At 27.0% G+C, this 26,491-nt stretch overlaps 2 protein-coding genes across 3 annotated transcripts; one reads left to right on the forward strand and one right to left on the reverse strand.

The window, feature by feature from the left end:
- The first annotated feature begins 7,489 nt into the window (after positions 1-7,489).
- On the forward strand, positions 7,490-12,681 carry LOC101515060 (uncharacterized). Of its 2 annotated transcripts, none has more exons than XM_073365275.1 (7): positions 7,490-7,833; positions 7,959-8,040; positions 8,153-8,203; positions 9,198-9,298; positions 10,961-11,093; positions 11,213-11,446; positions 12,401-12,681. In XM_073365275.1, exons 1-7 carry the CDS (start codon positions 7,634-7,636, stop codon positions 12,515-12,517), a joined length of 918 nt encoding a protein of 305 aa, XP_073221376.1. In that variant the 5' UTR covers positions 7,490-7,633; the 3' UTR covers positions 12,518-12,681. The 2 variants fall into 2 exon arrangements, with proteins under 2 accessions (XP_073221376.1, XP_004489722.1); XM_004489665.4 differs by having other exon boundaries at positions 7,491-7,833; positions 10,961-11,114.
- A 10,461-nt stretch (positions 12,682-23,142) lies between these two features.
- FTA3 (protein FLOWERING LOCUS T) lies at positions 23,143-25,471 on the reverse strand. The gene is made up of 4 exons (XM_004489666.4): positions 25,162-25,471; positions 24,899-24,960; positions 24,735-24,775; positions 23,143-23,599 (listed from the first exon to the last, which is right to left on the reverse strand). The coding sequence occupies exons 1-4, from the start codon at positions 25,366-25,368 to the stop codon at positions 23,373-23,375; spliced, it is 537 nt and encodes a 178-aa protein (XP_004489723.3). The 5' UTR covers positions 25,369-25,471; the 3' UTR covers positions 23,143-23,372.
- Positions 25,472-26,491: the final 1,020 nt, after the last annotated feature.

Genomic DNA, 26,491 nt, shown 5'->3' on the forward strand with positions numbered 1-26,491 from the left:
ATTAAATACACTATTGATCTACTTAATTTTTTCAATATATGGAAAATTTGAAAATGACTCTTATAATTAAAAAAACGTACAACTAATACTTAGCACCATAAAATGGAACATTGAGATGCACTTAAAACATATATATTCAAGTGAATTAGTTAATGTTTCTCGTCATTTTTTTGTGGCTTATTAAAATAAATTAGTGTTATTGAAATATACTTATATAAAGTTATTAGTGAAATTTATATATTAATTTTTCTTGATCTATTAGATTGAAGATAATGAATACTTATTAAACATTCTCAACAAAAAATTATAAAATTAGTTATGTGTATAAGATAACTTTATTGTTAGTTTGTTTGAGAATATATTAACTTCGATAGACAATCATTTGTAACGCAATTCACATTATTGTAACAATTCAATAATCAACGAAAGTTAGTTACATTTTATTAAAAGAAAAAGAGCAAATGAAATAAAATTCAGTTTCTGGAACTCTATTAGTACCAAATAATTATACCTAGCAACTTAATTTGAAGGACTAAAAGGCTTTGATCTTTGTGTCTATCAATCAACATGCTGCAAAATAATCAACATTCAAAGTTAATTTCATCATTTATCTAAAAAAAAAGAATTTCTATGAAATATTGCTATATATACCTTGAAAATCTATAATATTATGATGTGAACTACCATCATCGTCGTCGTCATCTGATGAATCATGAAAGTTATTACCATCACCAAACCCTTTCTCTTGTTCCTTGCAATTGAGATCATTCTCATAATCATCCACCCTTGATGTAACTGACTCATCTAACAAATTAACAATACACTAATCACTATAATTTCAATGTACAAATATTCAATTTCATGTTAACAAAGTAGAATCAAACCTTCTTTGGTGTTCTTCAAATTAAATGATGATTTCAGCAATTTTTGTTTCTTTTTGAATGGATTGTGAATTTGACACGGGTACCTTTTCCATTTTCGAAGTCGAACACCTTTGTAGTTACTTGAAGAAACAGTTATTTGGTTTTCGTCTTTTTCATGAAATTGGTTAACCGTTTCAAACTTTGGAATAAAAACCTCTTTTATAACTCGTTTTATGCGGGTAGTCTTAGTAACTTGAAATTCTTCGTCACTTGAACTTTCTGTTGCATATGGATCTGAGTATATAATTCGAACTTTCCTTACACAATTTGAATTATTTTCTTTTTGTTCTGATGGTTCAACTTTTTCTTTTCCCTTTTCCTCATTTTCTCTTTCATTATTTGTCATATTTTCGTCACAACTCAATATCTGATTAAAAAAAAAAAGAAATTGATATTCAATATCATAAACACTTTTTTTTAAAAGTATTTTTTAAAATGTCATTAACATTTAATTTCCTTAATCCAATTTTAAATAATAATAATAATAATATGTACAAAGTTTTGTTAGAGATAAGATACTCTTCATTTCTTTTGAGAAATAAATAATAATTTCATTAATGAAAAATAATTAAATAAAAATATTTAATATGAAAAATATTAAAATATTTAAATTAAAAGAATTAAATTAAAATATTTAATATGAAAAATATTAAAATATTTAAATTAAAAGAATTAAATAAAAATATTTAATATGAAAAAGTTATACACTAACCTCTTTTATTTATATACTCTTTATGACGAAATATAAATAAAATCAGTCAAACTATATAAAAAAAAAAACTAATAAATTGGTTTGTCAATTACAAGGTATAAAACTATCCAAAAAAGACTCGTGTGATGAAAGTCAGAAAAATATACTTTTTTTTTTTTTTACTCAGAAAAAGATACATTGTTGAATACAATCAAATCATAATCGCGAATATTTTGAAGGCATGTAACCTTATTATCTTAAACTCTTTGACAATTTAAATAGAGAATTTACAATTGAGAATGAACGGAGTTAAAGAAAGTAAACAATTGACACAAAAATATGCGATAGAGAATAAATTATGACATAGATTTCTTTAGATCCATTATAAAAGTACGGTGAAAGATTCATAAACAAATTATCAACATATAAAGTATGTTGTTTTATCTCGTATGGAAAGAAAAAAAAAATTCAACAAACAAGAAATACATGACCAAAAATCCTACAATAAAGAAGTACTAAAAACAAAAACATGAAAATCAATATTACAAGATAAATTCATGTATCGGACACTAAATGTTACAAACCAAATCAACTCCAAAATATATAATAGTTATATAAATGATTTTTTGGTTTTTTTTTAAATAGAATTACAATCGAAGAAAACAGAAGAAAATTATTAAGAGATCAAAACATGATAAGTAGTCGATTGTAAATCTTACCGGGAGAATATGGTTTGACTGAATTAGTCTCGTTGATCTTTTTCTTCTCCGTTTCACTCACGACCTTACACTCTTACGATGGAAACGTTTGGTTTTTGGTTTTTATTGTGCTTTCGATAAAAGGTCTTATTAATTCTTGAGATTACACTTTTCGATAAGTTTCGCTTTATGTTTTATGTTTCGAAAAATTAGGCCAACTCAGACATAGTTCAATTTCAACCTATATTTCATATAAATAATATACGAAAGAGTTATGTATTCATTCAATAGTATGTATATAATAAATATTTTTAAAAATCAATTGTTAAATTCAATGCAATGTAACATTATATATATCATCGTATCTATAAAAAGATGCGTCAAAATAATGTTATATACATTTACATTGTTGATGTTAATTTTAATGCATCAAGATGACATAGAAAATAATAATAGATTGATATTGATATTTCAAAATTTGACTTATATGATAATAACTTTTAATTTAATAGTTGATTTTAAAAATATTTAGCCGACGTGATTTTATGGAATGAATGTAACTATTTGTATAACTATTCAAGGGTAATTTGAACTCTCTTCATATTATATTATTTTTTTATTTTCAACAAAACTATTTTTTATATTGTATTATACACTATTATTATATAGGATTAAATATGTTTTTAGTCAATATAAAATTATGACATTTCAAGTCTAGTCATTAAAAGAAATTATTCATTTTTAATCCCTATTTTGATTTTACATGAGCTAAAAATATTAATTTTTAACAAAGACCATTCAAAATAGGGATCAAACCTAAATGAATTTTTTTAGGACTAAAAAATGGACAATTTTTTTTTTATAAGATTAAAAATATAAAATTTTATAAGGATTAAAAATTTATTTAATCCTATTATATATTATAATTACATATGCTCCAAATTGGGTAACTTTGTTAATTACTTTGAAATAATTTAATTACTAACAACTACCATATTTGTATTCTCATAAATTAAATTATATATATTTCATTAATGATGTATTTATTTGTTAGCTTCAAATTTAAGTGAGTCAAAAAAAAAAAAATTTAAAATTTAAGTGATTTGTTTCAGTGTACCATTCTTTTTGGACAGGTTTTACTTTTTACTATACTGTGAATTTTTGTTTTGACAAACCGTGTTATTTTGCTTTGTGATTTATAGTTAATTTCTGCTAGATAATAGATAGTATATACTTCCAAATTAAAATTCTGTAATTAATTTTTTAGTCAATTGTCAGAAGGAAAAATAAAAAAGAGACCATATTTTGATGTCTGTGAGAATTTTCTTCTAAAAATTAAAACCTATAGGTAGAGTGATCAAAATTTTCCGAAGACAATTCATATTAAATAAATAATTTTATTAAAATTTCAATGATAATAGAAAGAAAGATAAAATTTACGTTACCTTGTTTATGCATTAAAAATGAAATCCCAGCATTTAATTAATTTGTTTTGAAAAATAAATATCAAATTAATATCCTACTTTAGTAAATTTTCCTTACTTAAAATATGACTTTAATGAATATACATCATACAATCACATTTTCTAATTATGTCACTTAATCTTTGTATTAGTTTATACCGTCAAATTAAAATAGACTATACAGACAAAAAAAAATGATTATAATATAATAATAAGAATTCATTTTTTTTTTTTTTATTTTTAGAAAGTGAAAATAGTTAGTTTAGTCTAATATTAAAAAGAAATATATTAAATTTATAAGTTGTGAATTTGAGTCTCGTTAATATAATTAGAATGAGAAAAATATAATTTTTTTTTATAAATGTTTAATTAAATTCTAATGTCTTTTTAATTTTAAATTGTTGAATCATTCTCACATCTTAAATTTTCATTATAAAAAAAATAGTTTTATTAAAATTTTAAAATATTAATGAAGAAAGACATTTAAAATTCAAGTTACTATACATTTTTAATTTGAAATCCTAACATTTAATATGCTTTAGAAGTTAAACATTGATACTTGATATGAACTTATATATAAACAAATAAATCATCTCACACCCTTTAAAATAGTAGTTAATATTATTTAATTTTTAAAAAATATTAATTATATTCTCTAAATTGCCCCTCAGGTGAACTTGTTCTATGTATAAAAGGGTTATTAGAAAAATAAAATTTAAATTAATGAAAAAGGTAATGTAGGAATTATAGCATTAAATGTCTTAGAGTTATTTAACTTTTATTTATATTTAAAACCTTAAAAGTGGATCTTTTCCCTTATATTCAAGGTCCGAAAAGTATATTTTAGTAAATGTTCCCCATTTAAATATAGGGATAAATTATAGTTTAGGTATTCATTTTTAAAAATATTAACATTTGTTACTCTCTCTTAATTTGAACTTTGAACTTCAATGTATGTAAAATGTCAATAATTTAAGTGATTGTAAGAATATTTACTCTAAAAATTTGAAGAAAAAAAATTTCAAAGAAAATTAATTTTCTTAGTTAAAACTACATTAATAGTTTCTGAAAACAAAATTCAAAGAAATTACTCTTTTTTAGAAGTTTTTGAAGGAAAGAGATGTAATTTTTTCAAAATTAAACAAATGTTATTTATTTTTTATTACAATTTTTTTAAAAAAAATTTAATTTCTTTATATTTTTTCAAAACTTATCAAAGTAGTATTAAATATTTTAAAATTACACATCATTTAAATTATTGTCACGTTATAAATATTGAAGTTTAAATTAAGAGTATGGAACTAACTGTCAATATTTTAAAAAATAAAGAATCAAATTATAAGATTACTAAAATAGAAGAACTAAAAGTATATTTTAGCCTAATTATAAATTTAGTGATTATATACTCACAGTTGGACAAAGTTTTACACACACATTCAATTACTCTCTCTATGCTTTTTACATTAATTGTAGTTTTAACTTTAAAGTTATGTACAAATTAATAAGAATAATATATAATTTAAATGACACTCTTAATTCAAAAAGGAAAAAAAACCTATATTCAAAAAATAATTTAAAAGTGGCCTATTTTTTTAAAATAAATAATTTAAAAATGAATGAGTTTTTAATTTTTAATATAATATCTATTATTATTATTTTTAATTGTACCATCTTCTGCTTTTACATTAATGATAATTACAAATACATCATTAATTGATAAAAACAATTCAGTAAATGTTTTATTATCTCTATTTAATTGGTATACGTTCTTATAATTTTATACATGAAATGTGTGTTTTTTATTACTTTATTTCTACATTTAAAGAACTTGTGTTATGTATAAAATTGATTAAAACCAAATCTACTCAAATTTTATTTAATGTTATAACTTTATTATTCAACTAAATTAATATTTTCCATAATAAAATGTTTATGATTTCATGAACTCTCTCCACACTCATACTCACTTAACTCTCTTCAACTTCACTATGAAAGTCTCACATTAAAAAATATATTCTCTTACACTCTCACATTATCTTATATATAAAGAATGTACCATCAACACGTAAGACAATCATGAATGAGAAATTGATCAAGATTGATTTTTAAGCTTAATTCAAATTATATGAATTTTAGTTAATTTTTTCATTAATGAATATTTAAACTTAAAAGGAAAATATTTATTCTTTTTAATTTTTTTTTTTTGTCTTTTTGTTCATTTAATTGGAACTATTGAGCCGAACCGAGTTGCTTGTGAACTTGAATTGAGTTGAGTTAAAACTGAAAAATAAGTTCACGACGAACTCGAGTTTAGTTTCAAGCTAAAACAATTTTTATCGAGTCGAATCGAGCTGAAATTAAGTTCGAATTATTTCTAGCCTTATTCAATTCAGCCTAACTCAACTCCAACATTCAGGTCACGTTGAACTTCACCTTGATCAACTACACCAAGCTTACTCTAGTTCAACTACACAAGACATTTAGACACCAAGACGTTATTGTCCAAGTGAAATTGCGGTCCCCTTGAGAAGCGATCCATGACATGTCACATGCCTTGCACGAATGAGTGACATGAGTGTGCTACATGGAGAATGAACAATTAGCTTCATGCGATATAGTGTTCGTATAGACGAGTAGTGTGGATCTCATAAATATAACCTAATGAGTTTGAACGTTCAAAGAAAGGCTCATTAGTATAGCTGTCAATTTGAAAGTCCCCTAATTATTGGCCCCGACCCACGTGTTGGAGGGGTCAAAAAAATTTATAATTTAAAATGCCCTAAAAAAGAAAGCCCCAACTCCCTAAAATTTTGTGGGCTTAGTAGGCCCACGTTTTTTTAAAAAAATCGATTGTTTTTTTTTTTTTTTAATTTTGACAATTTTTTTTGAGAAATATTTTTTTTCGATTTTTTCACCGATAAAAAAATGTCGATTTTTTTTTTCGAGAATTAAAATCGATTTATTTATTTATTTTTCTTACAAACTTTTTTGAAAAAAAAAATATTTTTTAATTTTTTCGAAATTTTTTTTTTCAAAAATTAAGAAAAAAAAATCTCAAAATTATCAAAATATTGGAGGCCTATAAGCCCATGAGCCCCCTCTCTTAAACCCCATGAAATAATAAGGCCGATATTTTAAAAAAATTATTTTGATAAGGAGTCTAATATTAAGAGTTTAATAAAAAAAAGTTAAGAGACTTAGCAATTGGAAACTTTTTTGACATCTCTACTGATTAGATAAGACAAGAAGACTACAAAAGAGGAAGATAAATAGGTTAATTATATTTAACAATGTATTTTTCCCTCATCTATTTCGTAGTATTCTTGAAACTCCTCCTAACTAGCTCATCTTTGTATCTTATATGTTTACCTATTTAAACACACATCAACATTAAAAAAGTATAGTATTTATACAAATGTTCATGAATTGAATAAATTGTCTCAATTTATAGTTTATTTTCTATAGTTTTAAAACAAAAAAATTTTGTCATTCAATAATTTATAGATTAATTTGTTTTTTTAAAAAAACAAAAATTGTTGTGTTTGTCTACCACATTGAAAAACAATTTTTCTAAAAAAATTCAGTCATAAAATAATTGTTAATTATTTTCATATTCTCATTTGGAAAAAAAAATAACAAAAGTGATTAATTTATAAAAAAAAGTCGATTATTTAGCATAAAGAAGCTATAACAAATGCAACTTTATTTTCATGATTATCGATAATTGTGATTTTTGTTTGTTTGTTTTATTCACTCTACACATTACACAGTAGTCTCATGAAAAACGCTTCTACACCATACGTTCAATTTCCGTTTTAAGGTTTCTGAATTGTGAGATTAATCGATAAATAATCGATTATGATGAAACTGTTTGATGCACACTGTCATCTTCAAGACCCAAAAATCATAAGCAAGACACAACAGCTCATAAAAACAGCACAAGATAGAGGAGTCGTTTTCTTCGCAGTTAACGGAGTTTGTGAACAAGACTGGGATTCGGTGAAACAATTATCTGAGACGCACCCTTCCGTTGTTCCTTGCTTTGGCCTCCATCCTTGGTTCGTTATTTTTCACAATTTTCAATTCAATGTAATACAATTTTCAATTCAATGTAATCAAGCTCAGACGCGTCTTCAATTTGAAGTGTTTGTGATATATAAATTATATATTGTGTAATTTTCAGGTATGTTGCTGAGAGGAGCCCTAATTGGTTTAAGACTTTGAAAGAATATTTTGATTCTACACCTTCTGCTGCAGTTGGAGAGGTATTTTATTTTATAGAAAATTAAATTATTTAATGTAACAACATAACGGTAATAGATTTTTTTTGAATAAAAGTACAAATAAAATTATTGGGTTTTATTTTTTCTTCCACAGATTGGTGTAGACAAAGGATCACATGGAAAGAAGATTGATTTTTCTGAGCAGGTTTTAGCTCCCAATTTTTTTGGTTTGATTTTGAAACTCTAATCACTAACTAGATGCGCTTTTTTCTTGCTATTTTTTGTATATACATACTACAATAATTCGAATATTTCTGAAGAGTTTGAGAGAAAATGCAAGTAATTTGAATATTTCTGAAGAGTGAGTTACAGTTGTTATGTGAACTAGAAGAGATAAGCTGTTTATAGAGAGAGAGACCTAACTAACAAAGACTTAACTGCAATTCAGTTGGAGTTATCCAATCTGTTATAACAGATAACTGAATCAGTTATATCTGTTACAACAGTTTATGATTTAGGGTTTGAGGTGTAAGCCAACACTACAACAAGTAGAAACTGTTCATGCATTTTACTACACACTCTAACAATGGTTATCCTAAGATGATTTTTTGTCCGTTTAGCAGTAATTGTTTATTGTTCATGTAGGAGAACAACTGGTACTGTATGTATATGAAGTTAGGCATTATTTCTGTTCAAGTAATTTGAATTGAGAAGTCTTAGTAACTTTAAATTGATATATGAAGTTAGTGACCCTGAATTTGATAAATATCAAAATTTCAAAACTGAATCTGTAGTAGCGTGACAGGACAAAAATCCGGGAAATTCTAAATTTGTGTTGGTATTGGTGTGAGAGTGAAGTTTATTCTTTGAAGATGCTGACCTGTGAGTGCTAATGTTGGTTCTATTTGTTTGTATTTGAGCCTTTAATTTTGGTCTTAACCCTTTCCATAGGACATGGACCCTAGTAATCCAGAGTTCGGCTAACAGGTAAGTAACGTCTGGCTAATGATTGTTTTAGTCAGTGTTTGAACTCAGGTGCTCCCGAACAATTTGTCTTTAACCGAAACTTATTAACCAGTTCATCCCAACCACTTGATTTATTTGAGGCATCAACTAATCAATAATCATGTATCGATGACAAAAGATAGATGGTTCTTTCTTGCTGAAGAATGTTAGCTGGATTGTTGGTTTCTATGCAGGTTGAAGTATTGAGGCAGCAGCTTGAACTTGCTAAAGAGTTAAACAAGCCTGCATCGGTACACTGTGTTCGCGCTTTTGGTGACCTTCTTGAGTTAATGAAGTATGCATTATCAATCTTCTCTCTTTTGTTGTGAACTTGTGATTGTTACTTTAAAAGATTGCTTGAGAATAATGATGATGATAGGTTTAAATTGCAAACAACAATGTTGTCAAAATTGGGTTTCATGATGGAAAATAAAGGACAGGTGGTGTAGGATGATAACCAATTGGTTCAATCTGTTGAACCACGGTTGAACCAGATCACTAATACATAACAAAAATAAGTTTTAAAAATATTTTTTTGAAATAAAAAATGAAAAATTTGTTGAACCAACATGGTTTGATCTAGTTCTAACAGAATGAGAATCGACTGTGGTTGAACCAATCAGCGGATTAGCTGGTTGCTGGTAAACCTGATTGGTCCAGTTCGGTTCTAAAAACCCTGATCATAACACAAACCATAAGTTCCTGCCAAAATGCAAAATTATATTTAAACTTGCATATTGGTGTAGAAAACAAAATACATGAAATGCAAAAAAGACTTAATTAAACTTAAATTGAAAATTCATAAGATCTTAGACAACTCATAAATCACCTAAGTTTTTGACAACACATAAAAGAAAATAGTCCATCAAGGCTTTATGTATCTAAAATAGTCCATCTAGTATATCACTCAAGCAAGGATGATAATAGTCATCCTTTATGTATCTTCATTTCCATTATTTTCTATGGCATCTCCAACTTCTTCAAGTTCATAACCTAAATTAAGAATTTCCAAATTATCTAAAGGTGCACCCCCACTATTAGTCTTTGCAAACTGTTTGGAGTTCCATTTCTTGAATGTGAACATTCTCATCAATGCCTCGTTGGTTTCACTGTAGGTGCATTGAATCTATTCTACTTCTATACCAAAGATTCTAACATAGGTGCAACATTAATGAACATTAATTCTAAATCTATTTCTAACACTACCCTCATGATGGACCATAGAGCGACTTCAATTCATAGTTGTTAAAATCGGGCAAATCGGGCCAGACTGACCTATTCAGCCAACCAGTCTGACAAGGAATTGGCTAGTGGTCAGTCCAATGCAACCTAAAAACTGGATGTTGCAAGAAATGGTCAAAATCCAGTGCAACGCTTGAAGGATTCACAGTGCTTTTTAATGAAAAATTCAGTACGGTTCAGTGCACAAGAATCAGTTCAGTTTGAAAAAGTATAGTTCAGTTTTTTGTAAAGGTAGTTTTGGTTCAGTTCGGTTCAGAAATAAAGAACCAGTGCACCAAACCTTTATACCAGTTCGATTTGATTGGAACCCTCATGTTCCTCGTCCACATTTTCTCCAGCACCTTCGTTTTGGTTAATAGCTTCACACTCACAATAATTTCCGCATGTCTATGAATAATTGAAACACAATTTTTTTTGAATGTGCTTGAGTTGCTTAGCACCCAGTTGCATGCTTGCTTAATTTATATACATGGAAATTACAATGATAATGTTTGGAATCCAATTCTTGGAACTGGATTCCAAAGAATTAACTATTTTATTGAAAGAAAAGATACACAAGAGTCAATCCACTCCTAACAAATAATAATCACAAATGCAATTTACAAGGGAGCAATTAAGTTAGCACCACTTCCTATGCTTTTACATTTAGAAGTCTGTGAATAGTGAGGATTGTCACCATAATGTAGACATATAACCAGCAACTGTTATGTTCCAGGACTATAGGACCCTTTCCTGCGGGTGTAATCCTTCATTCTTACTTAGGTTCTGCTGAGATGGTTCCTGAATTTTCAAAGCTTGGTGCTTACTTTTCCTTCTCTGGATTCCTTATGTCACTAAAAGCTAATAAGGCAAAGAAAATGCTGAAGATGGTGATTTTTATCACTTCTGTTGTATAAGGTTATGTTCAATGTAACTTTATACTATAAATGTCAAAACAGTGACACTCTTAATCTTATATTGTATTTAGGTCTCCTCGGATAGGATTTTGTTGGAGACAGATGCACCTGATGCGCTACCAAAGTCGAACATAGATTCTCTTTTGTTTGTTGAAGGAGATACTTCTCTTGTCGAAGAGCTTCATCGCCAAAGAACAACTTCATCCTCAACTTCTGATCTGTCTCCTGCTGATTCGCCCCAAGTCTTTACAGATGCTTCGATGTTGCCGAAGGAAACACTCAATCATCCGGCTAACATTCTTAATGTAAGTAGCTCAAGTATTTTCCTTTATCGTCACCTTGGGCTTTCAAAATAAGCATCTCTTATTGTATCCCTATTATCTTGGAGATAATATTAACTTTTTTATTAGGGAAAATAAACTCCCCTTGTTTGAGCTTCTTTATGGAAATAATAATGGTTTTCTGGTCATTGTTACTAATTAAAGCAGTACTAATGACCATTTTACAACCGTCCTTGAGGGAATCTGTACTCTGTCCCTTGAAGTTTTCTGGTAATTAAGAAAACATACATGAACATTGTTGCATTTTAAAAACCTACCTCTCTGATGCTTCTAGTGTGAAATTATTTAGAAAGCTCTCTCTCTCGTGACATAATTTCATGTATGGAGGGTTTTTTGAAACAAATTCAACCAGTAGGTTTCTTTCCCCTGAAGGTACGTTGTTGTATAATTTCAATCAAGAGGGCATGTCAATATACTTGATTAACTTGAGGGATGAAAATGTACTGTTATCTTACATGAGGGTGCTTCCCTCTCAATTACAATTTTAGGGATCAAAGGTGACACAACCTTGGAAAATAAGTGTTTTAAACACAAGACCAAACTGGCTGACTCAACCGGTCGAACTGGGAATCGGCCAATTCCTTGGTTGGTTTGATCTTGGTTGTACCGTAGTTTGGTTGAAATGTAGTTGGTTCGACAGTTTTCTTTAATTAATTTTTTAGTACTTTCTAACTTAGTATTTATATTTTATCTGGTTCAACTTTAGTTGAACTGATTGAACCATGACCCGGATGTTTCACTGGTTCAATCTCGGTCTGATTTTTAAAACATCGCTTAAAATAAACAACTTGGGACATATGATAACATTCTGAAGAAAATTCAACAGGAAAGAACAAAACATAAAATGCTTAACAAATTTAGAATGTAAAAGGGAACCATTTTGATAGATTTACATTCTTGATTTCATTTTACATACAGGTACTTGATTATGTTGCATCAATGCTAGAGATTACAAAAGAGGAACTAGCTGAATTAAGTTACCAGAATGCAGTTCGCTTATTCTCCTATGAAGGATCAAAAGTACTTCAAAAGTAAACAAATCACAGGTTCTTGTTAGAAAATTAGAAGATTCTTAGCTTAGCAAAGTTTATAATTTGGGGAAGTTCCAACTAGAAATTACAACAAAGATATAAACAGATATATTGTAAGAACATTTTGTTAATGTTTATGATATATATGATAGTTTTTTCTTGAATAAATTCTGGCTTTTTTTAAGTGCATTAAAAGTGATTTTTCATGTTCTACTATAAAATACTAATTACCCTTATTCATCAAAACTTAACATTCATAATTTCTTCTCCATTTTCTCTCATTCAAAAAACTCTTTGAAAACTCTTAGATGGTGCGAGTGATTGTCGGTGAGATTCTTAACTAGGTAGAGCTTTGTAATTGTTGAGTGTTCAATTGATTGTGAGATGGAATGATAGGATTCATCATCATCTACAAGTAAGAGGAAAGGAAAAAAAAAGAATTTCTTTCACCCTAATTGGGGGAAATATTTCTCATTACATTGTCAAGTTTTGAAGGAGTTGAATCAACAAGATGAAAACTCAAGGTTGAAGGCTTCATATAGATGTTGAATTTGTAGTTATATCAAATTGGGATTCAAGGTGTTGTAGATTTTGAGGGTTTCAAGGTTGCAATTGAAAAGGAAAATAACTTCAATTCTTTTCTCTTAGAAAGGAAATTCTAGGAGTGAGGTTTGTTATCGTCAAGTTTGAAGGAAAGCTAGCTCAATTGGATTGAAGACTTCAGAGGAGATTCAATTGGAAATTGAAGGTTCAAAGGAAGGGTTTCATCAATTGGAGTGTAGTTGATCAAATTGAAGATTATGATCAAATCTTGTGGATCAAGATTTGGGGTTTTTGAAAAATAAACAGATATTGAAGAACTTGAAGGTTGATTTGCTTTAGATTAATAACATTCGAGGAAAGTTTCTGTAGTATTCAAATATCATTCATAATCAAAATAAAGGAAGAAAATCTCTCATCAACTAATTAGGGGAATAAATGTAGATCACAAAAGAAGACGGAGTGACTGAACTAAGATAAAATTTGGTGTTATTTTCCTTTTCCAATAATATTTTCATTTAAGCAATTATTGATTAATGCATATAATTGATTCTTGAAAAATGATTTTTCAGTCAATGTGAAAAGTTTTCTACACTAATGTTAATTAAGGTTGTTGAAATTTTTTCCGATTTAGTTGTGTGCAGAAAATTGCTTCACATTTAGTTGAAAAACAATTTTCAAGAACATTGATAAACATTATGTTTAGTGTGACTTTTAGTTATATTGATAATAGTGATGGCAAAACGAGTCAAATCCACTGTTCTGTTCACCATTTTAGACGAGTTGAGCTAAAGATTTGAAAACTCACTTACCTAAGTTGGTCTCTTCTGTTTAAACCACTGAAAAGGGGGTGAAAGAAGAAGGTCAGATTAAAAAAAATGCTATTTTTTATGACTTTATTAGTTTTTTTTTTAATAACTCAACCAAACTCAAAACTTAAAGTGGTTCATTGATTTATCCAATTTAATTAAAAAATCCAACCTAAATTAAAAGTTAATGAAGATATGATTTTTATGTACAAGAATAAAAAAAAATCATATATTAATGAACTTTAACTAGTGCTTTATTAGTATATGAATGTGATAACATATAATTTGACGTTGAGAATACAGAGTTAAACTCTATAGTGAATTACAATAATTTTTTAAAATTTTATATTTCTTAGTATATTGTAATACTAAGTATATTGTAAAAAGAAAATTTGAATTGTTTAATATTGATGAATTTATTTTGAGACTTTTTTATATTAGTAATGACTTTGTTATGACATTTAGCTTTGTTGATTGATTATGGTTACATTTATTATTTTTTATAAAATATTCAAATAAAAGAAAAAGTATTTTTTGACGAGCCGACCAAAAAGCCTGCCAATCGGCCACAAAACAGGGTGATACTTTTAACTAGACTACCTAAATTAGTCTGTCTCATTCTACTTTTTAACGAACTAATCACGGGACGTGCTAAATGGTGCATACCGATCCACTTTTTCATCCCTAATTGATAATTGATTTTTCATGTTTTTAAATATAAGGTGGAAAATAAAAGTGAAGTGTTATTGCAATTTTTTTTTTAATGTTCATCAAAATATTTGCATTGTTGTAGTTCTTAGAGTTATAATTTGATGTTATTGAATTGTTTAATTTTTCCCAAGTGTTATTCAATTTGTGTATAAATTATTGATAAATCTTGTTTTTTTATATAAAATTGTTGATTGATCTTTATTAAGTGTCTAATCGAACTCTCTTCAATTATAGAATTAATATATTAAATTATTGTTATTATAGTGTTTTTCAATTAATATCATAGTTTATATCAATAACTCCAATAACATCACTTTCTTTTCGCAAAAAAGTTTTGATCGATTTTTATCTGCTGCATACTCAAAATTTATTCATCCCTCTAAATTTTGAGAAGCCATAGGACTAATAGTCTCAATTCCAAAGAAAAGTTATTTGGATAAAAAAACAATACATACAATTCACATTATTTAATTCTTTCTTCTTCAAACTTTTTTTATTTTACGTGTTTGTGCCGAAATTGTGTGGCTACCTTTTATGACCCATAAAACTTGTTCAATTGATTCAGCATGTGATGTCATCTCCTAGTTTTTCTAATAGAAACTGTAGGAACAATTTCTTAGCAACAATACATAAGTTTATCTATAAAAAATTTGTCGTTAAAGAAAAAATGTGTATCATTTTTTATGATATGACATGAAAGAGGTTCTTTTATAAAAAAAATGCGGTAGAGACCACTTAATAATGACTAAGGTCCTTTCCGAGTATTTTTTATTTATTTTATATTTTGAAATTTTCAAAAATAAAAATAAGTTTTGAGTTTTATATGTAAGTTTTGAATTTGATTTACAAATTAATCTATTTTGAATTTGAGCAAAATCATGAAGAAAATATATCTCCATATTTGAGTCATAATTACGATTATAGTTTAATGATGTATAGAATTTGTTTGGGATTGAAAATGTGACGGAAAAGGACATTTTTTCACAACGACTAAACCGAAGCTAGTCAAATAAGATTCATATATATTCCTCATGTTTGTTGGTATATGATGTGCATAATCTTATGAACACTTGAAATAGCTAAATTCTTCACACACACAAAAAGTTAAAATACAATTTTGCTCATTATTTTATTTTGTCTCATTCACAATTTTGATTCATAATTTAAAATTACGATTATCATATTCTAAATGTCTTATGTTTTTTTGTTATGTATTTGAGGTTGAATTTTGTGATATGAAAAATGAAATGCTTATATGACAATAGTTATGCAAGAATCCACCTGGATATTGTTTTGCATCAAATTCAATTGCTTTTGTAATATGATTTATTATATATTATGATCAAACTAAAATGAATTGTTAAGTGATAATTCATTTGGACAATGCCACATCATTGATTCAATTATCACATAAACATTTTACTTATCATATTATCAAAATTCAACTTCAAATACATAGATGGAGAGAAGTAATGTTTTTGTGTAAATTGAGAACTAAAGTTGTAGATTTAGAAATATGTAGACTAAAATATTGAATGAGATAAAATAGAAAGAAAAAACAATTTTTAAGAACGAAAAATTCCATCACATATCTTACATTTTTGCATAGTACCAAACTATCATTTTTACTTCTATTGACTTTGTTATATTAATTATTTTTTGGGTATTGTATAAATTAAAAACCGCCCCCACCAAAAAGGATTACACGAGCTTAAAAAAAAAAGATTACATGAACGTTAAAATTCTCCTACAATAATATTGCCCCTTCGGAATTCTCAAGGGTGGGTTGAATGCTCTATGCTTTATTTTTATTTTTATTTTATAAGCCTCTATGCTTTATCTTTAGATCTTTATATCAAGTACTTTTAGTACTATCTTTTTTATGTCTTCTTTACTTCTATTTTGGTTTTGATCAAATATCTTGTTTTATGCTTTAAATAAAAATGAAAATGAAATAATAAATTATTCAATTTACTACATTATTGGTAAAAAAATTTATAAAGTTAATAAATTATAATAATCGAATTATTAATTATAATTGTTTTTAAATATATCGTATAAATTTATATTAGTTATATTTTTTTGTTTTTTCGTATCATTAAAATTTAAAATAAAGTGGTTTATTATTAAATATTAGATTACCAATATAAAATTGTTTTATATGATAATTTATATAAAAAACAAAAAGATTCAAATGGGCCCATGAAGAAAAAAGAGAAAGAATAAAAAATGGCCCGCAAGAGAAAACAACTTTATGTATAAAAGAAACCCTAGTCCTTTCTCTGTCGATATCCATAACAATCCATTTTGCTATTTGCACCCTCCTTTTCCAACCACAATCACCGCCTCACTTCAATCCATTTTGCTATTTGCACCCTCCTTTTCCAACCACAATCACCGCCTCACTTCACTACTACTACTACTACTACTACTCCTATTTCTTCTTCTTCTTCTCGATCGCTGAGCAAAGGAACAATACATATAGCTACAACGATTCTTCAAAGGGAGTGAAATCCAAAATCAGAGAGAAAGAGATAGCGACTTTGTTTTTATTTATTTATTCATTTATTTATTTATTTATCTTCTTTTTCTATAATTTTCATTTTGAGAAAAAATAGAAAGTGCTGAATCTGTTTCTGTTTTTGGGATCCTTCTTGGCTTTGGATTCAACGGACTTCTCAGATTTGCCAATTAGACTGAAATTAGGGTTTCTGTTTGTAGGTATTCTTCTTTCTCCTTCCATTATAGGATCTTGTCTTCTTTTTTATTTTTATTTTTTATGTGCGAATTATAAATATCTTTTGTACGAATCAGCGACGAAAAACACGTGGCAGTAGATATTTTCACATTATTTAGATATTTTTTGTAAAAATAAATAAATGTTAATGTTAAAATCTTTCAAAAATATATCTTAAGAATGTGAAGGCAGTGCAATAGTTTTACTATAAATCATTAATAATTTATAATTGTATTAATAATCAACAATCCATACATTGTATTCAGTTTTTTATAACCGGATGAAATTGTATTCAGTTTCAGATTGACAGGATGATTAAACTATGAACGATATTTAATTTTTTTTTTATAGTTATTTATAAAGCTATCAAGTCATTTACATTATTATTTATCGGTAAATATTAGGATATTTTACTTTTATATTATGTTTTCGTTCAAAATTTTAGATAATACCTTATATTAAAGTTTATATATTAAAATATTAAAAAAAATTAACAAAAATTAAGAGTAAAATAAAAAGTAGTTGTTAAAATAATATATAAATTTATAAAATCTTAATTACAATTTTGACCTTCTACTTTATATGAATGCAGAAATTGAACACACGCTTTAATCATAGACTATTTATTTGAGATCGGAATATTAATAAAGTCAATTTTATATCGTAAATCGGTCTTTATCGTCAATTTAGTCAAATCTATATAAATGCACTAGTGCGTTGCTCAGTTAATGTGTCTAATTCAAATCTCCATCCAAACATACACTTTGAAAACAAGCCACGTTGCTTGATGTAAAATTAGTATATATAACTTTTTGATTTATGAGTTTAATTGTAATGTAATATCAATATAAAATAATTAATATTTTGATAATTTAATAATTTTTTGTTAAATCGAATTTAAAATAATAGTATTTTATATTTTTAGATATTAAAATTGTGGTTTTTTCTGAATTAAATCTTTGACTTATTTTGGTTATCATTATACTTGTTCGAAAAATAGTTGTTATGAACATGTTTATATTTAATTTAATTCGTTGTATTTGACATCGACTTGTTGATGGTAGTTTCGTGAGATATATATGTATGCTCAAATGATAGTTAGCACTGAATGTGATCACTTTAGAAATAATTCATGAATGTGGACCGAATCGGCTCAACTAAGTGAATAAGGGAAAATATTTTTTTCCTATTACTTTTAAAAAATTACATAGAATTTTATATGGATTATTCTTTTGTGGAATTAGGTACTCTTTTGCGGAGTTAGTGTACGTGTCGTGTTTTCCTTCAAAAGACAAGTGTACGTGTCTTATTCTAATTTTCGATTGTGTATCAATTTCGTTTATACTAGTTGAGAAGAATCTTATGAGTAGTGTAAGAAAGTTAGAAGCTTTTGATAAAGTAAAGATAAGGGTTGATTATAAGATAAGAAGCAACCATCGAGGTGATGTTGGTGGTACCACTTCAAAGACTAACAATATTGCCTCTCTTAAAAGAAGGATCCATTGATATGACATATTTATTTTTGAAAAAGAATGAATAAATTTAAATTGAAGAGTTTAATTAAAAATTAAACATTTCTAATGATACGATGAATATGATTTATTTACGATATAAAAACTCTATGTGTTTATAAATTAAATTGTTGAATTCTATTTTATGAAAATTTCAACATTTATATTCAATTTTGTAATTTCAAATTTTACCACTTGAAACTAACCTTAAACATGTCTAGATTTAACACATGAAACTTTTAAATTATATTAATAAATAGAAAAAATTCATAATTTTTTTCAATGCACCAGGTGTGAGTATGAAAATTCAAATCCGTAATTTGAGCTAAACTATTTTGTTTTTGATTGAGTTGATTTGAGTTTAGCACGAATTATAAAAGAAAAATGAACAAATTGATTTGAGTTAGGTTGGATCATTAAATTGACTATGTTGATCCACACTCGTAAACAAAATAAGTTGGAATGATAATGCTCATATAAATTGATTTTTTATTCAAGGGTGTAGTCGCATCTTCTGAAGTTGTTAATTACTTTAAAATGGGTTTAAAAATTTAACTTGAATTTTAACTTGAGTTAGTAGATTTTGAATTGGTTTCGAAGTGTGTAGTTGATAATATTAATTCTAATAAGGAGAATATGTCTAAATTAGATGTTATCCTTTATGACTAGATTTTTTTTTTTTTTTAATTCTTATTTTAGAAACTTTTATTAAAAAACAAGTAAATGAAATTCTTAATGTGCTCGCAAGAAAGACATATGTATAACTAGTCTCTATATTTTTATTGATACTCCATGAAATCATTATTAATAAAATGTTATAAGCAATTTTGAGTAAAAAAATGGTCAATATTCATGGAAGTGTGTTAACTTTTTTATTGTTTGGGGTCAAAATCCCTAGTTAGGTTTGAGCATATGTTATGTTATGTCATTTGAGCATATCTATAATATCTAGTCATGCATGGGAAGCTTAACTTTTGACAAACTAAGATTATGACTTATGAGGTTTGTTGTCTTGTGATAAGATGAAGTCCATTGTTTCTTGACTTGTAGAATGTTGGGACTTTTATAGTTTTTGTGGGATTTCAACAATTTTTATTGGGATTTTCTTTTCCCACCCCTGCGTATACCTTGAGAGTATACATCTAAAAAAACACAATTTTTTTCTTAATTTATTGTGCTTTATATGTGTACTTTTGGATAAAGTGATTTTTAGAAATGGTTAATTAGCTTTCAACTTAAGCTGGGGTGTATGCTATTAAGGTTACAAACAAATGGGCTTGTGGCTCCTTTCAATCGCGGACATTGAGCACCATTATAATCATTCAAATTTTTGCAAGACGAGTTATTAGAGAGTCGTGTCTAATGATGGTAACTATTTCTCTTGCATTTTATTGTATGCCATGTTAATGGTCTATTATCTTAAAGAGCTACCTTAATTTGTCTCCCATTTCTTCCATTGTGGTGAAACCCTCTATACAAGTTTCCGTTATTGCTTATGTATGGTAGTTTCTTCTCTATTACCCGTTGCCTTAACAAGGTTTTAAGGTATTATTTCACGTAATGGACTAGTTTATTGAGTTGGATTTTTCTGTTGGACTTAAATTATATCAATTGATCCAGAGCTTCTTTTTCATCTCCAATTGTAATTTGAAGTCGCATATTAGAAAAACACAATATTTTTATTCTTTGGATATGTACTTCTGAACAAAAATATAAATTTTTCCCCTCTAGATGTATACTTCCATACGGGGTTGTAATTTTTTTAGATATGTAAAAAGATGCTAAAAGTAGTTTTCTTACGATGAGTGCTTTGCTTGAAAGTTGTGTTATGTAATGAACTATCTATAGAAGGGATTAACGTGCTCCACTAAATAGTGATAGGTGAGGGAAAATAACAAAACTATCACAAGGTCAATGCGGATAGAATGAAAGTCATCTTGAACATAGATTTTTAAAGGAGTTAGCAATGTTACGAGTCTCATATTTTGAGTATTTAAACCATGAGATTCAATGTGGTACTTTCCACCTAATAGACTAATGTTGTGTTGGACTCTTCTCATATGGTTATATCACATGAGTTTCTCCTTGGGAAGATCTCTCATTTAGCTTATCAGTGTCCAATATCTTCCCTCAAATTCATAATGTTTTTCATTTGACTAATGTCTTGTTGGTCATGAAGGGAGTATGCGGATTATCCACACTGATGTAAGAGTAACCACACAAATGAGTTAGACATTACATCTTAATTCAAAACCTTAAATCAATAGGTTTATGGTACCTCATATTTATCTATTGCTCAATTCTAATTTTTTTAAGTAATGTGAGACTTTTAATTCACACTTACTACACAATGATTTCTTTAGTGAAGGTTTGGGATTTTCTATGTTGCACTTGAGGGATAATTTCTAGCATGTAATTTTGCTACAATCATATCCGAAGTGATGAAGCCTTAGAATCATCTACTTAGTATAAGATATTTCAACTAGAATGCTTTCATATTTTCAAGTCTTTTTGTACTCCTCGACATTGTAATTATCAACATTCTCATTTTTTTCAAAGAAAATAGAAATTGTATTGCAATGGTACAACACAAGTCATAAATACTTGAATCCTTTTATCGTTTGGCGAAGGTTCAATTTCTGAATGGCACATACGAAAATAGCACATGCTTTTAAAAGAACATGTAGCTTAAATCAATCTTAATTACTTTGAAATTTACAATTACGTAAAAAAAACTCAATTACAAAATATCTAATTCATGTGCTAATAAAATACTCATTTCGTAAATCAATTCATTTTTTGAAATGAAACGTAAGTAAATATTAATACGTTGAATATAACTCACAATTTATAGTAAGTAGACTAGTCTCTCCGATTATAAATAATATTTAAATTTACTTGTAATATTTAAATACAAATCTTAAACTTTAGTCTTGAATCATAATAGAAATATATTGTAACAACTCTATGAAATATGTACAATTGACTCAATATCGTGAAAAAACATCATACAATTTGTCCTTGTATTTTCATATTTTTAAAAGATAACTCGTCTCTTATTTAATAATGATATCTCTAAATTATCACTTTTATAATTTATTTATTTTTATAATTTTAATAACCAAATTTATTAATAAAAAAGATAATATCGATAATAAGCTTAAATTTTGATTTGGATCGCATAATATAAATAAACTAATTTTTGGTAATATTTCATCTTCGGACGTGAATCACCGTCGATAAAGAGTAGCATATGCAATAGTGAAATGTCCTAAAATACTAATTTCAGAGTTTATAGACATTAATAAAAAAAAGATTTAATCTAAATAAATTGCATAGTACAGAATAAAAACAGTGTCAGTTTCCAGATTGCAAAGCAGCACCATCTTCAACTCTGTCTTTGAAGATGAACGCTCTTCTCTCCGTCATTGAATTGCCGATCCGAAGAGGCCGATACGACCGTAATGCAGCGAAGCGTTTCGACCTCGTTGAAGAATTTGGATCTGGCTTCGAAGCGGAGCGTTTTGAGCCGTTCGATTGTTCCAAATTTGTTGGATTTTCTATTCCTTCATATTTGCACCTGCATTCATCAACACATTCAAATAAAATGTGGTTGAAATGTTTCTCTTGTTTTTATTTTTTCAGTTACAACTTTTTTAGTTTGCTAAGAAGAAGAATGTTATGAAATTGTTGAGTTTGCAGTTTGTTGGCAGCAACCGGTTAGAGCAGAGAGATGATATATTGTTGAGCCCTAGATCTGCATCATATGTAAGTATATATTTTTATATTTTTATATTTCGGCTTCTTTTTCAATTTACCTAATTTTATACATCTATTTTACAAAATATACCTAATTAATTTTACTCTTCAAAATATATATGTTTAATAGTCATTTTATATCCATATTCATGGAAGACACCTAAAATTTATGCATTTTCCTATAGTTACCAATTTTGTGAAACTTTATTGTTATTTTTTCTACAAATTCAATATATAACTAAAAAATATAGAAAATTTATTGGCACAAGTGATTGATGCATAGTGTGGTGTGTGAATGTTGTAAATTTTGAAGAATTTAATTTAATATCAGAAAAATTTAATGTGGAGAAAAAGGAGTATTTTAAATTCGAAATTACATTTCAAGATATTCATGTCTTTGCAACTATTATCTGAACTGTATTTACGAACAAAATTTTATGTCAACTAATTCCTTAAATATTAAAAGTGTCCAATTAGTCCATTAAATATTAAAGGAAGAATAGTAAAATGTAAATTAAGTTAGGACATTTTTAGAGTAACTTTTCCTAAAAAATATACTGAAAGTGCATATTAAAATATATATATCTACTATAACATTTTTCAATTTTTTTTCTTCCAGTTTTTTTCTCATATCTATAACACCATTTTACATTATTTGATAATACATATCATTATGATTATGAACCAAAATGCTTGGATTCCATTATTTTGCATATATGTATAGATTTTACTTAGATTTATTGAAATATCTAATAGTTTTCTATGTATAATAGATATAATCATGATCAGCAATCAGCATAACCTTCTTCCACCAGAGCCAGCTTCCCTTTGAATGTTATAATAAACAGAAGAAACTGGTAATCCCAAATTGTAAAGTTCTGCAAATTCTCTTGTGTTGAAATTTTGGCGCCATCCCGGAGCATACACAGTCTCTCTACCAAGTTGTTGAAAAACCACGAAGATTATTCGATGAATTCCCATAAATGGCCGCGGATTTTCGTAAGTTACAACCTCATTACCTGTGAAAGTAAATTAAATTTGTCATTAGTATATGTTTAAGCAATAGTATATCAAGTATTTTGTTTAAACAACAAAATATAAGAAAAAATAATAATAAATACACGTATTTGAATCATATTTAGTTTAATATGATTCAGATATATGTATTTTTTTTTTAATAATTTATTACGGAGAGAGTAAGTAGTTATCATAATTAATCATGTCTAATTTTTTTCCTAATAGGATAAGTATATGTTGGTCTCATTATAAGTTATATTAATTAAGCCCTAGTATAAGAAACTCAATACTCTTTAACAATTTGTTGTTGTCCTGCAAATAATTGATAGAGGTTGTGGTGACAACATAGTTAGATTGCAATTTTCTAGAATGATGGTTTTGCATGCCAATTTGAAAAGAAAAGAAAAAAAAACCCAATTTTTTATTTGTCAGGTAGATAAAATGATAAGTACTGTCAGTAAATTCACACACACAAAATAGAAATTTCGAATTCGTAATTGTGTCACCTCAAAAAAATGTCTAACCTAATAATATTGTCATTGTCACTTGAATTAGATTTTACAAACAACTCAATTTTTTTTATTTAAATTCATAAGACTAAAGTTAGATAAAATTGAAGTTTTAAATTGAGGTCATTGAGTCTGCAAATATTAAAAGTGACTATGACTTCTAAGATCTTTGTAATTGCTTTATAACCTAAGTTGTTATGGCATATATCATATTTATCCATGATTACTGACAATTTCAAATATATAACTCTTAGAGGAAGATATATAACAAAAATCTCCTAACATATAAATATGTAAGTATGAAGGGACCTAGCTTGCAACCAGAATCATGATTTGTTAATCTAAATATATTGTTGTATAATAATCACTCCATCAATTTGAAGATATTATAGAAGGAGATAATAATACACCAAAGATAAATATCCTGTAAAAAATTAGGGTTAATCTTATTTTATTTTATTTTTACAATCATTTATTCGTTCAAATTATACATTTTAATAAATTTAAGCACTGGCTAGTCTTCACTCTTGATAGAAAATTATTCACCTCATCAAAAAATTGTTTTTCTCATAAAAAAAGATAAAAAATTATTTACTATTTAAAGAGGGCTAATTAACAAAGAACATACCAAAAGTAGGTCCAGTAGTTGCAGGAATATCAGTCACCAACCTGATGTATATTAAGGGAAGATTAATAATGAAATATTAAAAAATAATCATAAATCTAGTTCACTTCTTGTATATACACATATGTTAATGGCATGTTCAAATTAACCACATTATTTTTACTTACCAATGAAGATACTCTCTCAAATTTGGATTGCTAGGGCTTGGTGCATCTGGATCCACCATGATCTACAATGAAAAAATCAATTGAAATTAAGATCCAAATAGAAACCACCATCATGATACGACTAGAAATTGAAATAACAACGAAAATCAAAGAATTAGAAACAAGTTTTATTTTGCCTGTTAATAATTTTTGTTGCTAATTTAATTATTTTTTAGTTTCTATTATATAGACAGCAAAATAAGTTTTGGGATCTAATTAATTACCAGTGTGTAGAAGTTTCTGAGGTCATCTCCACCAACACTAACTCTTGGTTGATTAACAACTTGTGAAGGTTTGAATTCACAACCATTGGTAACATCTTTACCATTATATGTGACTCTTATAGGAATAGAAGTTTGAAAGAGGTCCAATACATCACCAATTACACCCCCAACAACAAGAGGGTCTCTACTAGTACTACCACTAGGCATGACTATATAGTGAATGAAATAATTGACAAAATTAAATTTGCTAGCTCTATAAAAAATTTTGACTTAGTTTCATATACTCGTTCATATATATGTGCTAATTGGTTAAAAGACTCATACCCTAGAGGTGGCTATTTATACTTTGATTGAAAGCATATAATGTCACTTCTCAGCTCAAATAAGAGAAATTGGACCAATCATAAAACAAACACCACGTGAAGGGATGTTATCATGTCACACTTTCACTTTCCACAACCTCTAAATTAATTGTAATCCACTTTTTAAAACTTGGTTATTATTTAAATAAGTGTATATCATATAGTAAAAGATTGTGGATATATATGACATTTGAAGTGTTGATCCGTAACCTGCAATATAATATTTCTCTGTATTTCGTGTGTGATTTCGCCGATGAACATTTAAAACAAAAGCAATTGTTTATTTCATGTTATGAATTGTTTTCTAAACTTTTTTTTTAAGTCATATTTGCATGTTTGTCATAGATTGAAAATCAAATGATTTTAACTTTATATTTATAAAAATGACACTATTTTGAAATAAAATTTAAATAAAAAGGGTATTTTATTTTTATAAAATTCATCAAACTTTTTTTTATATTACTTTTATTTATATTTTATTTTAGTAGTATATATTTATGATAGTCTATCAAAAATAGTAGAAATTATTTTAAATTAATTTATTACGGATTAAAAAAATAATGTTATTTAGTAATTAGATATTAATTGTTAGATATTTTAACATATTAAAAATCACATTTTATTTTAAAAAATTTATCCATTGAAAATGATTTTTATGAGTAATTACTCAAAACAACTTTTCATTTGAAGTAGTTTTTAGATTTTAAAAATTTTATGTTCTAAAAAAACATGTGTTAAAAGAATGAAATACTTAAATTGATATATTTACGAGAAACTACTCAAATCAATTTCTCATTTGAAGTTTTTTTTAAAAAAATCTTTTTAATATAAAATTAAAAACCATTTCAAATAAGCAGTAAAAAAAAACCATTATTCATATATCTCTCGTTTTGCTATATATATAAACGTTCATCAATAATAAATGATAAAACTTTAAAAATAAATATTCAATTTGTGTTTAAAAATAA

This window comes from Cicer arietinum, chromosome 2 (assembly GCF_000331145.2).
Source record: "Cicer arietinum cultivar CDC Frontier isolate Library 1 chromosome 2, Cicar.CDCFrontier_v2.0, whole genome shotgun sequence".
NCBI lineage: Eukaryota > Viridiplantae > Streptophyta > Magnoliopsida > Fabales > Fabaceae > Cicer > Cicer arietinum.

Coding starts and splice junctions, on each gene's coding strand:
- FTA3 (XM_004489666.4), bottom strand. CDS start 25,368: ATGCCTAGTGGTAGTACTAGTAGAGACCCTCTTGTTGTTGGGGGTGTA. Junction 24,961..25,161: donor TCAGAAACTTCTACACACTG/GTAATTAATTAG, acceptor TTTTCATTGTAG/ATCATGGTGGATCCAGATGC. Junction 23,600..24,734: donor AACTACTGGACCTACTTTTG/GTATGTTCTTTG, acceptor TTACTTTCACAG/GTAATGAGGTTGTAACTTAC.
- LOC101515060 (XM_004489665.4), top strand. CDS start 7,634: ATGATGAAACTGTTTGATGCACACTGTCATCTTCAAGACCCAAAAATC. Junction 11,115..11,212: donor CAAAGAAAATGCTGAAGATG/GTGATTTTTATC, acceptor TATTGTATTTAG/GTCTCCTCGGATAGGATTTT. Junction 11,447..12,400: donor ATCCGGCTAACATTCTTAAT/GTAAGTAGCTCA, acceptor TTTTACATACAG/GTACTTGATTATGTTGCATC.